The 15382-nt window shown below is 33.0% G+C and overlaps 1 protein-coding gene across 1 annotated transcript; it reads left to right on the forward strand.

Annotated features, from left to right (window-relative positions):
* The first annotated feature begins 7778 nt into the window (after window positions 1–7778).
* LOC107586989 (methylmalonic aciduria and homocystinuria type D homolog, mitochondrial-like) lies at window positions 7779–12066 on the forward strand. The gene is made up of 7 exons (XM_016274571.1): window positions 7779–7832; window positions 8118–8156; window positions 8239–8383; window positions 9594–9811; window positions 9876–9984; window positions 10062–10171; window positions 12049–12066. The coding sequence occupies exons 2-7, from the start codon at window positions 8148–8150 to the stop codon at window positions 12064–12066; spliced, it is 609 nt and encodes a 202-aa protein (XP_016130057.1). The 5' UTR covers window positions 7779–7832; window positions 8118–8147.
* Window positions 12067–15382: the final 3316 nt, after the last annotated feature.

Genomic DNA, 15382 nt, shown 5'->3' on the forward strand with positions numbered 1-15382 from the left:
AAAAAAAAAAAAAGCTAAATAAATGATTTGCGTTCTTTTCAATATTAGAACTTTAATAATTGAATTCCTCGCAATTCTATACCATGCTTAAGGCAGAATAACTTGGAAGAGTTAAATCCAAAAATGTTGTCTTTTAAGCCAGTGTGTCATCAGATAATTTATTGATCTTTGAAAAAAGAATGTCAAACTTGAACTCCAAGAACTCATGGCATTCTAGTGGCCCGGTTTAGACAGGCAGTCCAGAGGTGACCAGATTGCAAAAATGTAAACTTTCGTCAGCTGCAAACCTTCAACCAGCTCTACGAACATCACACAAACACCTACTAAATCTCCCCGAGAGCACAAGAGTTTCTTATCAAGGGTTAAACAAGTCAGGGTGTGGAAAACATGTTGCTGAGGGGAAAGATTATTGTAAAGACTCGTTTCCTGTCAGCTTCAGTTCAAAGACCAGCTGTGGTTACACTTTTATTTGCATGGGGCGAACAGAAATTACAATTGCGCTGTTTACCTGTAATGACATGGAAAGTTGGTTTTTTTAGCCTTGTGAAACCAACATCAGGCTTGTCCCCAAGTTCTTTATGAGTTTTACGGTGACAAATGCAGTCAGTTCTCAGTGAGCGACCATCGTGCTCCTCTGAGGGCTGCAGGCAAGTTAATGAGGCACCAACAGCCCCCTACCATCTCTCCTGAGAGAAAAAGAGAGGGAGGACGAGAAATGAAACGGCCATGGAAAAATGCTGATTCTTGGCACTGGGGCTCTCTGAGCTTGACAGCGCAGCAATAAAAGGCCCAGTTCTGACTTGTACGTTTCTGCTACGGACCAGAAATACGAGGAATTTGAAGTCTAAACTATTAGAGTGACCTCAATACATGCTTCATTGTGAAAATGGATGTGCTAGACACCCATTTTATTACTGTAATGTGCATAGATGGGGCCCTATGATTTCAGCAATGCGGACAGAATTGTGGAATCCAATCACAAAAAAGGAATTTACAGTATAATGGGGAATGTCATGGAATTTGCCACATTTTGGATGGATAAATCAAAAGTAGGTCAGTACACTTAAATCAAAACGCCATATGAACTAGTGTCTGCATTTACCATTTAAATATGAATCCTGCATGTTGTGCGTGTCTCTGAGTGAATGAGTTTCATTTACTACACACATACTGAAGAACACGTGACGCTCGCAGTGTTTTCAGCCTCTACCGTCTCAAAATATGAACACATGAACATAATCTCTAGAACTGCTCTGAGAGTCACTTCCTGAGCATTTTACAATTTCTTTTGAGTAAAACTATCGTCATATCATATACAAACAGAAACCTAAATGTCAAAATAAAAGTTTGGTTTAACTTGAAGAAACTGTGACAGAAATATTAACTATGTAATGATAGTACTACTACTACTACTACTAAAATTATTATTAAAACATTATTTTTAAAAGAATATTTACCAGAAAAATTATTTACCAGAATTTATTTAGCAGAAAAATAAAACATATTTCATAGGGCCTTAAAATGTAATTTTCGCTAAACTTTTAATAAATTGCTGTTTAATATGGCAAGTTTCATGATTTCAATTAATTAGACATGCTTTTTGATTAATCAAATTTAATTTAACCATTAAAATAGTCTAGAAAAAATAAAAAATTCTGAAAAATGAAAATGGAAAAAATGGAATTTGGGAAAAATAAAGCATAAATGGACATGCTAAATGCCAATTTTACTACTGGTTTGTGACATATTTTTGCATAAAATTTGATAATTGTGGTGGAGAATGTGGGCATTTTAATGTTATACATCAAGCATTGATTTGATTTTGATTACGTGGCCATTACAAACGAGAATGGACCAAGAAGGAGGAAGCTGTCTGTTATCGCCTACTCCTTTTTTCCCCGGCACACAGAAGCAGCTAAATCCGTTATTTGTTTTACATATGGTGTGTCCTACAGCTTAAAAATGTCCTTCAGACAATTTCTAGCATGATGAGAAGGAAGATTTAATCATATACAGTTTAATATCTTCCACAGACAAATGCCAAGTAATTAAGATTCTAAACACGATTCAGATTTAGCACCGCTCCCATGTCGCATTTTCTGAGACTCGAGCACAGTAGGCGACAGCTCTGAATTAGGATGCTTCCACACACTCCTGTTTATATCACTCATATTTTTTTGTTCTGAAACATCTGGCCTTGGTACATCTTTTGTAATCATTTCTTTTTGTTGAAAAAATAGCCCATGGATGATAGAAGTTGGCATTCCAGATTCATTTTGGTGAATTCAGTTTGTTCGTTTTAATGAACGATTCATTGAATCATCGGGTTCAGAAGTGTTCCCTGAAGTCTCTGCATCGCATTAAGTTGTCTTGCTTGCAACCACCCAGAACACCCTAGCAACCACATAGCAACACACTTAAAACCACTTGAAACGCCTTTAAAACCACATAGCAACACAACTGAAACCAGTCATAACACCTTAGCAACCACATAACATGCCTATAACCACGTAAAACACCTTAGGAACCACATAGCAACTGAAACCCCTGAGAATACCCTAGCAACCACATAGCAACACACTTAAAACAACTCAAAACACCAGCAACCACACAGCAAAGTCCTGGCAACCATTACCGGCACATTGTGTTGTAAGTTTTGCACCCACATTTCCTTAAGAATAGTTAACTACCAAAACTAAAAATTCATATAATTATGATTTAAAAAAATATTTATTCAAATGTAGATGTCGGATTGTGTATCATTTCATCGGAATTGGACTACCTCAACACTGGCCCTGTCCCAAATGGAACACTTCATGTGCACTTGCGGTCTTACGGACTTACAATGGCTGCCGCGTGCGTGTGTCCCTTAAATCCATTAGACCGTAAGGTGTCCCATTTGTCATTTTTACGTTCAGAAGGGTGCTCGCGAGCGCCCCCTTTGCGCCCTCGGTGCAGGTTTGGCAGAAGTGCGGCACGAGCTTCGCAGCAGACTTCTTTCTACCAGACAGTCAAAGTGGCATTATGTCACGAAAGTGCGGACTCAGAGGAAGACCGCGAGGGTTTAGGGTGCGATTTTGGACAGGGCCACTGTTGCCGCGGGTTGTTTTTCATATCCGTGGGTTTAAGCGACCCCAATAACGTGATATATAGCCCCTAAAATGAGATTGTAATCAGTGGAACCACACCAAAAAACTTGATTTTTACCTGGGGACCCCCCTCGAAATGTGATTGGGCTAGTATTAGGCTAGTTTGAGCAGAAATTGTCTTACTATTGGGAGATGAGAGGGTCTGTATTGGAGAAAGCGTAACGGCTAACTTGGATCACGTGTGCCATAATAACCAATCACATTACAGCCTTGACGTCACTGAATTTCAGTCAAAGTTGGGGACGAAACTCAATCGCCGTTTACGGATCCCATAGGAATAAATGAGAAGTGCCATAAACTGAATCCCACCTGTTGCAAAAAGTCATTGACGTCTCTTTTAAAACAGCAATTTTTTCGGTGTAAACTCAAAAAATTGTTCAATCCAAAATTATTGTTTAGTGTAAAACATGTTGAAGATCAACCGATAGGCGATTCATTAAACGATAAGCCGTTTCCTCTAAAAAGCTTTTTATTCAGCGTAGTGAAGCCTCTCCTCCATCGACATCCATTCAAAAAAAAATTTTAACGCCTCTGGTCTCCTTTCCGTAAAGGTCTTTGCACACTGAGTCCGAAATTTTCATATGCGTTTTTTCCGTATTCATCATACTAAAAAAAATAGTCACTCACAGAAACCTTGCACACCGAGTCCAATGCGTTATTCCGAAGGAGAGTTCCACCTCATCAAGGAGCTGTGGGATCATCCCGAGCGATTCAAACTTTACTACAGGATTTTGATGCTTTGGTAGCAATGCTAGAAACACATATTTAAAAGAAGACCAACAATTTCCGTAAACAATTGTTCCTGAATAGAGACTGGCAGTGTATCTATGGTAAGGACACACACGCACCAAACTGTGGCATTGGAAAGGTGCGCGCCAGGCATTGAAACCAGCATACAATTTTGGCTTCTGCTTCTACGTTGGCTCTGAGTTGTCAAAACACCTCTGAAAATGCTTGCTACAGATGCGAAAAACGCAGAAAATCAAACCCTATCTGAATTTTTTTTATGATGGACGAAAGTTTTGGAGGCAAGTGTGTAAATGTGATTGACACAACACGAGGTCGTATTTATTTTTTAATGTGTGAAAATTTGAGATGGCGGTCTCTGCAGAGCAAAAGTGGGCGTTTCTGAATTTGTGGGTGTTTTCAAACTGCAGGGTGTTTCTCAATCATCCAATCAAAATGATCCCTCTTACCTAGCCCCACCCCTAAACCTACCGTCACTATGACGTCACAGGCAATCAGGAAACTTGGTCTAAAAACGCCCCGATTTGGTAACTCCCATTACTTTCCTGCAGAGACCTATACTTGGAAAATTTCGGACCCAGTGTGCAATGACCTTTAGCATTAGCCAGTACACTTTTTTGGCTAATGGTTGCAGGCTTGCCTTCTAGTTGCTTTGGTTTGAGCAGCAATTGTAGTGAAAACCTGGCAACCCTGCTCCCATGCGATCCACCCGTCTCCGAGACCTGCTGCTGACCAGATGGCGTGCGGCCGCTAGTGATGCAGATGCGGGAGTGAATATCTAAGCCTCTGGCACAAACCTCGCTCGCTGCGTTGTGAGGACGCGTCAGTCTTCAGGGAGACACGTTGCCCCTCAAACAGGCTTTTTGTGGCCTGCTGACACATTCGTCCTGTCTAACCTTCCTGTGCAGCGACATTCACCTCATGACAGCTTCCCGCTCTTTTATAACCCTGCCACTGCTTTCTCTTTCTCCTTTGCTCTTTGTTGTTGTCTGTGATTTCTTATAGTGCCATTAAAATGACATTTTTAGCAGAGCTCACTGATCTGTATAATAATATTCTCTATTCTAGATCAGTGGCACAGCTGCAGAACAGCAAGCGTTCGCTTCGCTTTTGCTGACACCTAGTGGACGTTGCCTGTCAACGCATGCGTGATTGTGGTTCACGACGACCGCTGAAGACTGACCTGTTTTTATACAGTCTATGAGACTGACAGAGGAAATTAATAACGGATAATGAAATAGAATAATGATGATGATAACAATATTATTTACAATAATTATCATTTCTTCTCGGTGTACTAAATATAAAGGCAAGACGATTTAATATGGAGGGCCAAACTACTCAAAATTAAATCATTAAATAAATATATAAATAAATCGTTAAATACATAATTAAATACGTAAATTAATGTAAATAAAATTAAATAAATGCATAAATAAATAAACACTCATTCATTTAATTAAATAAATGAATAAATAGGTAAATACATAAATAAACGAATGAATGAATAAATAAATATAATATTTATTTATTTATGCATTTATTTATTTAGATATGAATTTAAAGATTTATTTATATATTTCAACATTTATTTAATGATTTAATTTTTAGTTATTTAGCCCGCCATAATATAAAAGTAAATAAAAATACTTTTATTGTACTCTCTATCATATCATTGGTCTACTACAACTAGTAGTCGACATTAATTATTACAATAAACCTAGTATATTTTCTATTTCACAAGTTATATATATATATAATTGTAATATTGTTTTTCTGTACTGATATATTTTTTAGTATATTTATTAATATATTTTATGTTTAACATTGAATGTTTAATAAATAGTAACAATACATACTTCAGTTAAATACATTTATAAATAATAACATCTAACTTTTAACGACAACTAGTAGTCGACATTAATTATTACAATAAACCTAGTATATTTTCTATTTCACAAGTTATATATATATATAATTGTAATATTGTTTTTCTGTACTGATATATTTTTTAGTATATTTATTAATATATTTTATGTTTAACATTGAATGTTTAATAAATAGTAACAATACATACTTCAGTTAAATACATTTATAAATAATAACATCTAACTTTTAACGTGTTATTGTTATTAGTTATATGTGCATTTAATGTTAATTAATATAAATTTGAATATTGTTAAGATTTTAAATAATATTTATTTATTTACTTATTTGAACATTTTCGAGGCTTTTTTCCTTTTTATTTAATCACTCAACACATTTGACTTTTCTTCTGCGGCTTTTTTTTATTATGCAATAGAAGAACAACAAATACAATTACAAAGACAAGTGAGATATGAATTTAAAGATTTATTTATATATTTCAACATTTATTTAATGATTTAATTTTTAGTTATTTAGCCCGCCATAATATAAAAGTAAATAAAAATACTTTTATTGTACTCTCTATCATATCATTGGTCTACTACAACTAGTAGTCGACATTAATTATTACAATAAACCTAGTATATTTTCTATTTCACAAGTTATATATATATATATATAATTGTAATATTGTTTTTCTGTACTGATATATTTTTTAGTATATTTATTAATATATTTTATGTTTAACATTGAATGTTTAATAAATAGTAACAATACATATTTCAGTTAAATACATTTATAAATAATAACATCTAACTTTTAACGTGTTATTGTTATTAGTTATATGTGCATTTAATGTTAATTAATATAAATTTGAATATTGTTAAGATTTTAAATAATATTTATTTATTTACTTATTTGAACATTTTCGAGGCTTTTTTCCTTTTTATTTAATCACTCAACACATTTGACTTTTCTTCTGCGGCTTTTTTTTATTATGCAATAGAAGAACAACAAATACAATTACAAAGACAAGTGAGAACAAAAGACAATAAGGGTTACAAACAATACTCCAAAGCATACTGTGTTAGCTTATAAGATTTACACCATGAAAGAGTCTTACATGCAGTAGAATCATTAGAGTTTCTTAAAGAGTTTACATATACATCAAAATATTTCCTGAAAATAAAAAAGTAGGGAGTTTTCTTTGAAAATGTACACTTGTGAATGTCAAATTTAGCAAGATATAGCAATAGATTAATAATACATTTACACCGAGAAAGATCTCGATTCAAGGAGTAACCAAAAAACACAATGTTTGGGGTTATACAAAAGTTTGGATATAAATATTTTTTAATAAAATTGGAAAAGTCAACCCAGAACACTTTAGAATAAGCACAGTCCCAAAATAAATGATTGATTGTCAAAAGGAGCAATTGGGAGCAAATTATTAGAGTTTCTTAAAGAGTTTACATATACATCAAAATATTTCCTGAAAATAAAAAAGTAGGGAGTTTTCTTTGAAAATGTACACTTGTGAATGTAAAATTTAGCAAGATATAGCAATAGATTAATAATACATTTACACCGAGAAAGATCTCAATTCAAGGAGTAACCAAAAAACACAATGTTTGGGGTTATACAAAAGTTTGGATATAAATATTTTTTAATAAAATTGGAAAAGTCAACCCAGAACACTTTAGAATAAGCACAGTCCCAAAATAAATGATTGATTGTCAAAAGGAGCAATTGGGAGCAAATTGGGGGAAATACTATTGTTAAATTTAGCACGTTTGTAATTTACCGGATAACAGTTATGGATCATTTTGATAGAGACTTCAACAACTTTATTAGACAAGAAGAATTTTTTCTTCTGCGGCTTTTGTGCTGTGCGGCGCTCCGTCGTGACGTCATGACGCTCGGCGTGCGAACGTGATCCGCAGAGCCTTGTGAAGACTAACTGGGCAAGTGGAGAACACGCTGTACTTTACCTTAAAAACACTTGAAAAAGAATGACAAATCGCGATTACACCCGTGTCATGTCGATCACCGTGTGACACTAAAGTCGCGGTTTGTATCGTTCTTTAGTCGTGTTTGAGATGAAAGTGAGAGGATCATAACAGTGTGGGTTTGAGCTGATTAAAAGCTCAAACACATTTTTTTAATATAATAATGTTTTATATAATTTAATGCATAGAAACACTGGCTCAAATTATATGTGTCTACTATGAGAATCTTTATTTTAATAAAAATAAAAAACATGTTTTTTTACATGTATATAATACTTCATATGATATAACTTCTTGTTGTTCATTGTCCTGTGGAAAGAGTGTTGTATGTATTTGTTTGTTGCAGGGTGCAGTGAGGGGGAGCTGTGCACACATTATGGCGAGTGTGAGTGTTCCACAGACTGCTGCTTCAGTTCTTCATGTGTCTGTCTGTCTGTACAGTGTGTGGGTGTGTGTTATTAATGCAGGTGCTGTGCAGGAGGGTCAGACAGCGGAGTCAGTCGTCTGTGGTTCTCACACTGGCTCAGAGGATCGTGGCCATCAGAGGATTTTCAGCCGCGGGTTCGTCTGGATCAGATGAGCCCTATATAGCTGTGCCATCTCAAAACTCAGGTGTGTAATGCATATTATGAACGTTTCTGTTACATCAACATCTTGGTTTTATTGTAGTAAAAGTTTAGTAACCATGGTTTTTGGCGTATTGATTACCATTTGTATAACCACAGTTTTACTACAAATACTAGGGTTAAACTATGGTTAGTTGTGGAAAAACATGGTTCATTTGTGGTTACCATGGTTTAACTATAGTAACTATGATTTTTTGCTTTCATTTGTAGTAAAACCATGGTTAATTTTCGTAAGGGATTATTATAAAGGGTATATATATATATATATATATATATATACACATATATACATACATATAGATAGATATTTAATTAAAAAAAAATTTAAAGTGTGTATTATATATATATGATTTATATATATATTATAATATAAACATAAAATATATATATAAATAAATTGTGATATTTATGTTATAAATATGCGTTTAAAGTTAATCAATTTAATCTAATTTATAACATTAGAAATTATGAAATTGTTAACATTTTATTTATTAATATTTTTGTTTTATTAATATATTTAACATTAAATGTTTAAAGTAGCTAACAATATAAAATATATATTTTAACTATTTTATGCATATATATATATATATATATATATATACACACACTAAGGTATGTTATAAAATTATTCTATTTGTTAATATATTCTAATTATTAATATAAATATATTAATATATTTACATTATATTATTTATTATATAGGATTTATATATAGAATATTCTATTAATATGTTGTTGAACATTAAATATTTAATATAAAGTGTAACTATCTATATGTAATTTATTTATATTATTAACATTAAAATAGTTTATTTTTATTTATATTTTATATTTATTCATATTTTAATTATTATAGCATACAACAATATAAAATATGATGTATTTTAATATTATTTATATATATACTTAATGTTAATTTATTTATATAGTGTGTTTAATATTATAGTGTAACAGTATATAATGTGATGTGTGTGTGAGAATATTATAGTATTTTGTACTATATTTCTTTTATATATTATACACACATTAATTTATATATATATATATATGAATGTATTTTTTTTGTCATTTATATTTTTATATATTATATATATTGAAATATTACATTATATATATATTTATTTATAGCTTAAAATGGCCAACTGGCCAATGGTGCTTTGAAATGAAAGGTAATGTAATGGTCTGTCTGACAGGTCCCAGGACAGTGTGGCCAGATGAGACCATGGGTCCGTTTGGGCCTCAGGATCAGCGCTTCCAGTTGCCAGGCAATGTGGGTTTCGACTGTCACCTGAAGGGTACCAGGTTACAGATGATGGGGCCAGTTCACAGGACGGTCCCGGACGTTTTAAGTGCCCCATCCAGCACAGAGAGACACGAGTTCATCCTCGCTCAGTTTGTGAATGAGTATCAGGTAAAAATCTGCTCAGACACCCTTTGGTTCTTCAGTCGTGTTGCTGATTCTTTTGTTTGTTCAGGGTAAAGAAGCGTCTCTGACGGCGCAGAGAGTCAGGAAAGCTGAGCACTATTTCAGTCAGTCAGCTGTGGAGTGTTCCATGCATTCCTGCCCAGAGCTGCTGAAGAAAGGTACTGCGTCTCATAGAACATGTCCAACCTCTTCACACTTCCAGTTTTTGAATCGAATCGTTGTTGGTTTTGGACAGAGTTAGAGCTGTTTTTCCCAGTGCTGCCTGCGAGTCCCATCACTGTCGTCACCGTAACACCCAAGAACCAGAAAACGGCCACAGAAGATCTACAGGAACTACTAGATCATGTGAGTCTGATTGGAGAATTCAATGACACTTTCTTTTTTATTATATAGTATTAACTATTCTATAATAAATGATATACTATTATAAATTATAAAAAATTATAATGTATCATAAAATCATTTTATAAAAAAATATAATAATCATTTTATAAATTATGTATTATTGCATTGATACTTGTTATATTTTTAATGCAGATTTTAACATCTTTTTAAGTGGGAGAACTTGCACAATTGGTGGCTGACTAAATACTTTTTTTCCCCACTGTAATTGCATTACAATGAGGATCATCAATAAATACAAAAGAATGTAAAGTTGCATTATATTAGTAATAAATTATTAAACTGTATATTTATATTAATTGCATTGTGATACATTTATTTTATATGTTGAATTAAATTATATAAATTATTATCATCAATTATAATGCAGTTTATGTTCATCATAAAATCATTATTTTATAAAATTATAATAATAATAACTTAAATAAATTATATTGCTTGGATACATTTTTTAAAATATTTTTTAATGCAGGTTTCAATTGAACATAATTGCATTTAAATGCTTTAAAGTTGCATTATATTAGTAATAAATAATTATTAAACTGTATATATTAATTGCATTGTGATAGATTTATTTTATGTTGAATTAAATTATATATTATATTTATAAATTATATATACATTATTATAATATATTATATAAATAAATATTTATTTATTTATAATGTTTTATATAACATTGTTATATTAAATAAATTATATGTTTATACTAATTTACGGAAGTCCTAAGAGGCCATGGGTTATTAAATTTTTTTTCTTTCTTGTTTTGTCGTGATAACGACTTAATTATCTCGTAACTCGACATAAGTTATTTTCTCATGATCACTCTTAAAGGGGTCCTATTATGCCTTTTCACTTTTTTAATTTTAGTCAGTGTGTAGTGTGTATGTTTGAGCATAAAAAATATCTAGAAAGTTACAAATCTCAAAGTCCACTCCAAAGGGAGATATTTAGTTTTTAAAAAATCAATTTTCAAGAACTACAACGAACGGCTCGTTTGGACTACAGCGTTTGGTTTCCGGACTTTATGATATCACAAAGCGGCTCATTGGAATATCATTACAAATAATTCCCGCCTACAGAAATTGGAGGGGGTGAGGAGGGGCGAGGTCGTGGTAAGAACGCTTGGTTGAGTCCTATTGTGTGCTGCGCATTTTACTGAGGACAGCTTACACATCACGAGTGAGAAGTGCCAGATTCGCCAAAAAGTTTTGTTGAAAGATGGAGCAAGGGGCGGGGCAGTACTGAAACACCATCTAAGCTGTTCGCCAATCGCAACACACTGGGACAGCTAACCAATCACAACACATTTTGTTTTTCGGAAGGCGGACCTTCATCAAAGCCGGAACTAATCGAGCCGTTTGTGCCAGCCTGGGGAGAGAGGTATTGTAATAATGTAAATTATGTGAAAAATAATGTGTTTTTCGAACCACCAAGCATGAGAGCATGTTCTAGTACACCCCCAAAACAAAATCAAGACTTTGTAAAAGAGCATAATAGGACCCCTTTAATTATCTCGTTATATCGACATAACGAAAGTTGTTTTCTCGTTATCACAACTTAATATTTTCTCGTGATCTCGACATAACGAAAGTTGTTCTCTAAGTTACAAAACTGTACCAACAGGTGGCACTATAGACCTGAATATAACTGATGGGGTGTTGTATACTGTATATCCACTTTACTGCACACGTTTGGGACAGAATAAGGACCTTCTTCATGATCACTATAATTTGTGCAGTATTGTTCAGTACTGACATTAAATTAATTCATAAATGTTAAATGCTTGAATCAATATGATTATTTTGTCTATCGTTTAGTTCTTGCTAGATGCATGACTCAACAGTTTCACCACCGCATAGTGTTCGGTGTCATAAACGAACTGCTTATTAAAACCAGTGTTGACGTCACTGTATTCTGTTTGCACCTATATCTTTATTTGTGCATCTTTGAAGTAGGCCTTCATGATTGCTAGTTAATAAGCGGATGTTGTGTTTATCTAGGACGCGCTTCAACGACATATTTGTAATGTGCATCTTTTTCTTATTAATCATTAAATGTATATTGATAAGAAATGTGATTTATATATGTAAAGTGTAGCCTATAGGCTAATTTAATTAAGTGATGTTCTACAGTGTTGTACAGTTTTCTACATTTCTTTGTGGAAACCACACACACACACACTCTCTTTTCAAACAGCATCCAAAACTTGTAACGCACATGATATCAGTCACAGCATATCTCTATGACTACTAAAAATGACAAATTCTATATAATTTTATTTCAAATAAAAGGAAAATAAAGTGAGTTGAATCTAAGCAGATTTTAGAATAGTTCTCTGCATCCTTCTGAAGGCGCTCCGCCTGTGTTTGCGGTGTTGCTTTATGAATTAATTAAATGTCAGTAATGATCAATACTGCACAAATTATAGTGATCATGAAAAAGGTCCTTATTCTGTCCCAAACATGTGCAGTAAAGTGGATATACAGTATACATCACCCCATCAGTTATATTCAGGTCAATAGTGCCACCTGTTGGCACAGTTTTGTAACTTAGAGAACAGATTGTATGTCGAGATCACAAGAAAATTAAGTCGTGATAACGAGAAAACAACTTTCGTTATGTCGATGTAACGAGAAAATAACTTGTCGAGATCACGATAATTAAGTCGTTATCACGACAAAACAAGAAAAAAATTGTATAATCCATGGCCTCTTAGAACTTCCGTACTAATTGCATCATGATACATTTTATATATATATAATGTTTTATAATAATAATAATAATAATAAGTATAATAATAAATTATTTAATTATTCTATTTAAAAATTGCATATAAACTATTGCAAATTATAATATAAGTATATTAAATTGCATCGTGATACATTTTGTATTTTTATATATACATTATATTATTAAATAAATAGTATATTTATACTAATTGCCTCATGATACTTTATAAATAAAAGTATTTAATATATTAAATAAAGTATATACATTAATTATATATAGTATAAATTGTTATATATTATTAATTATAATCTATTGCGTTGTGATACATTATATATATATATATATATATATATATACATATACATATATGTGTGTATATATATATATATATATATATATATACACACACACACACACACACACTTATGCAGTTTCCAGTTTCGTCCTCATTAATTTACAAAAAAAATTAATATATATATATATATATAGTAAATTAAAGAGGAAGAAACTGGATTATATACAGTCAGCATATAAACACCTTAAAGGTGATGCAACATCATGACTGTACATTATCCTTAACTTGGCTTTTTCCTTAAAAAAAGTGAAGGTTTACTCACCCTTTTCAAGAGTGCTGGGAATAGTAACTACAGAGAATATAAAACAGAAAGAAAGAGAAAAGAACTGTTTAGCAGATATGACTCCTGGCACATCTGCTTTATCACACTTCTGCTTCTATGAACAAAGCTGAAATATGAAATACACTTTACTTGGACATGTGACAGAAGACTTGAGGTTTGACTTCGTTAACATGTTTGCTTATAAACTTATAACAGGCATATTTTCCATACTGAAAATATACATTTTCAACAAATCTGATTTCTAAAGAGGAAGAACCTGGACGCGTCACTAAACCTTTCACAGGTTTCCTACTGTAACACTGTAACTATTATTTTATAATAATATAATGTTGCATGACTAAATATAAATATTAATTTACATTAAAATGATTAACTGCAAAATAAACAAATACAGTTGTCACCACCCAGCTTATAAAGACTTCCTGATCTTGAATACGGTGTAAAGCACAACATATGCTCCAAAACCATAATCCTTGCTGTTTTGCTTCCAGTTTAAAATCAGTACGCTAATTAGCCAGCTCATGTAAACAAACCATGATGTTTCAGTTAAGTGACTTCCGGCAGGCGCGTGCCCCACAGATATTAATAATAAAGCGCACTTACACAGACACAGCTCCACCACGTACGCATAATACGACCAGCACACCACTAAGGCAATAAATATCACCGGTATCCACGCCAGACCCCTCTGGCAGCATCTCAGTACATGTGTAGGCGCCATTTTTCTCCTTCCTTGACTACAAAAGACGGGAAAGGAGTGATATGATCTGTCCATCCGTGCCCCACCAACCCCGCCGGTTCGGCTCTGCCTTTACCCCGCCTCCAATTCGCTGTTCTACAGTGAAGGGCTGCTTATGAATATTCATGACGTTGCACGACGTTTACCCAGTAGACTTACATGATTGGCTGAAAAGCAGACGTTGCTAAGCGGGCGCCAGTCTACTGGTGAATCAACGGCGCGCAAGCTAACATTTATTAGGTTACTGGTCTGAACGTCGGAAAAACTAAATAAATTATTTGTTTTCATAGTAGGATTCTTAATTTCGCGCCAGTCTACCACAGATAGGGTTAGTTTGCGTTACTACTTATTTCGGTGTTTTAAATAGTATTACACATGTAAGTTACTTAAATTATTTATAATAATACACTATATAATAAATATGTTTTAATAATAAATATGAACTGCATCTGTCGTACTCCTAATACATACAATATTTCAGTAAAAAACTAAAACAAATAAAATTGACTCAAGATATTATCATTGCTGCTTCTTTTAATAACAAACACTTCTTTCAAGTCGAAAAATACTTGTTTGCACAAAGTCTGCTTAAGTATAGAAATTTTTTCACTATTTGGTAACAAAAGGAGACAGAAACAAAAATGAGTATACAAGCTGAACATTCTTATACAGGTCGACATCTATTTGGTACAAGTAACCAGAAAAACAATAAACATAGGTCATGGTAATGGGATGGGATGACACATTTACAATCACAGAACATGTGGTTTAAAATAAAGCCACTAAGACACAGGTAAACTTAGTTTATGAGTATCTTCATTATCGAGAGCATTTACATTGAAATCCCTTCACAGGTATTCTGTGCATCACAAAATATGCTCCATTAGATCTTACGCAATTCGGGCAACAAACACAGCATAGTCACAAAGGTAAAAGGGAGAACCGAACAGAATCTCAAAAATCCTTCAAGGGCATCCAACAGAGAAAATATATATGTACACATACACACACATATATATATATAAAAATAAAGATCTGAGACAC

This window comes from Sinocyclocheilus grahami, unplaced genomic scaffold (genome assembly GCF_001515645.1).
Source record: "Sinocyclocheilus grahami isolate Dianchi unplaced genomic scaffold, SAMN03320097.WGS_v1.1 scaffold87.1, whole genome shotgun sequence".
Classification (NCBI taxonomy): Eukaryota; Metazoa; Chordata; class Actinopteri; order Cypriniformes; family Cyprinidae; genus Sinocyclocheilus; species Sinocyclocheilus grahami.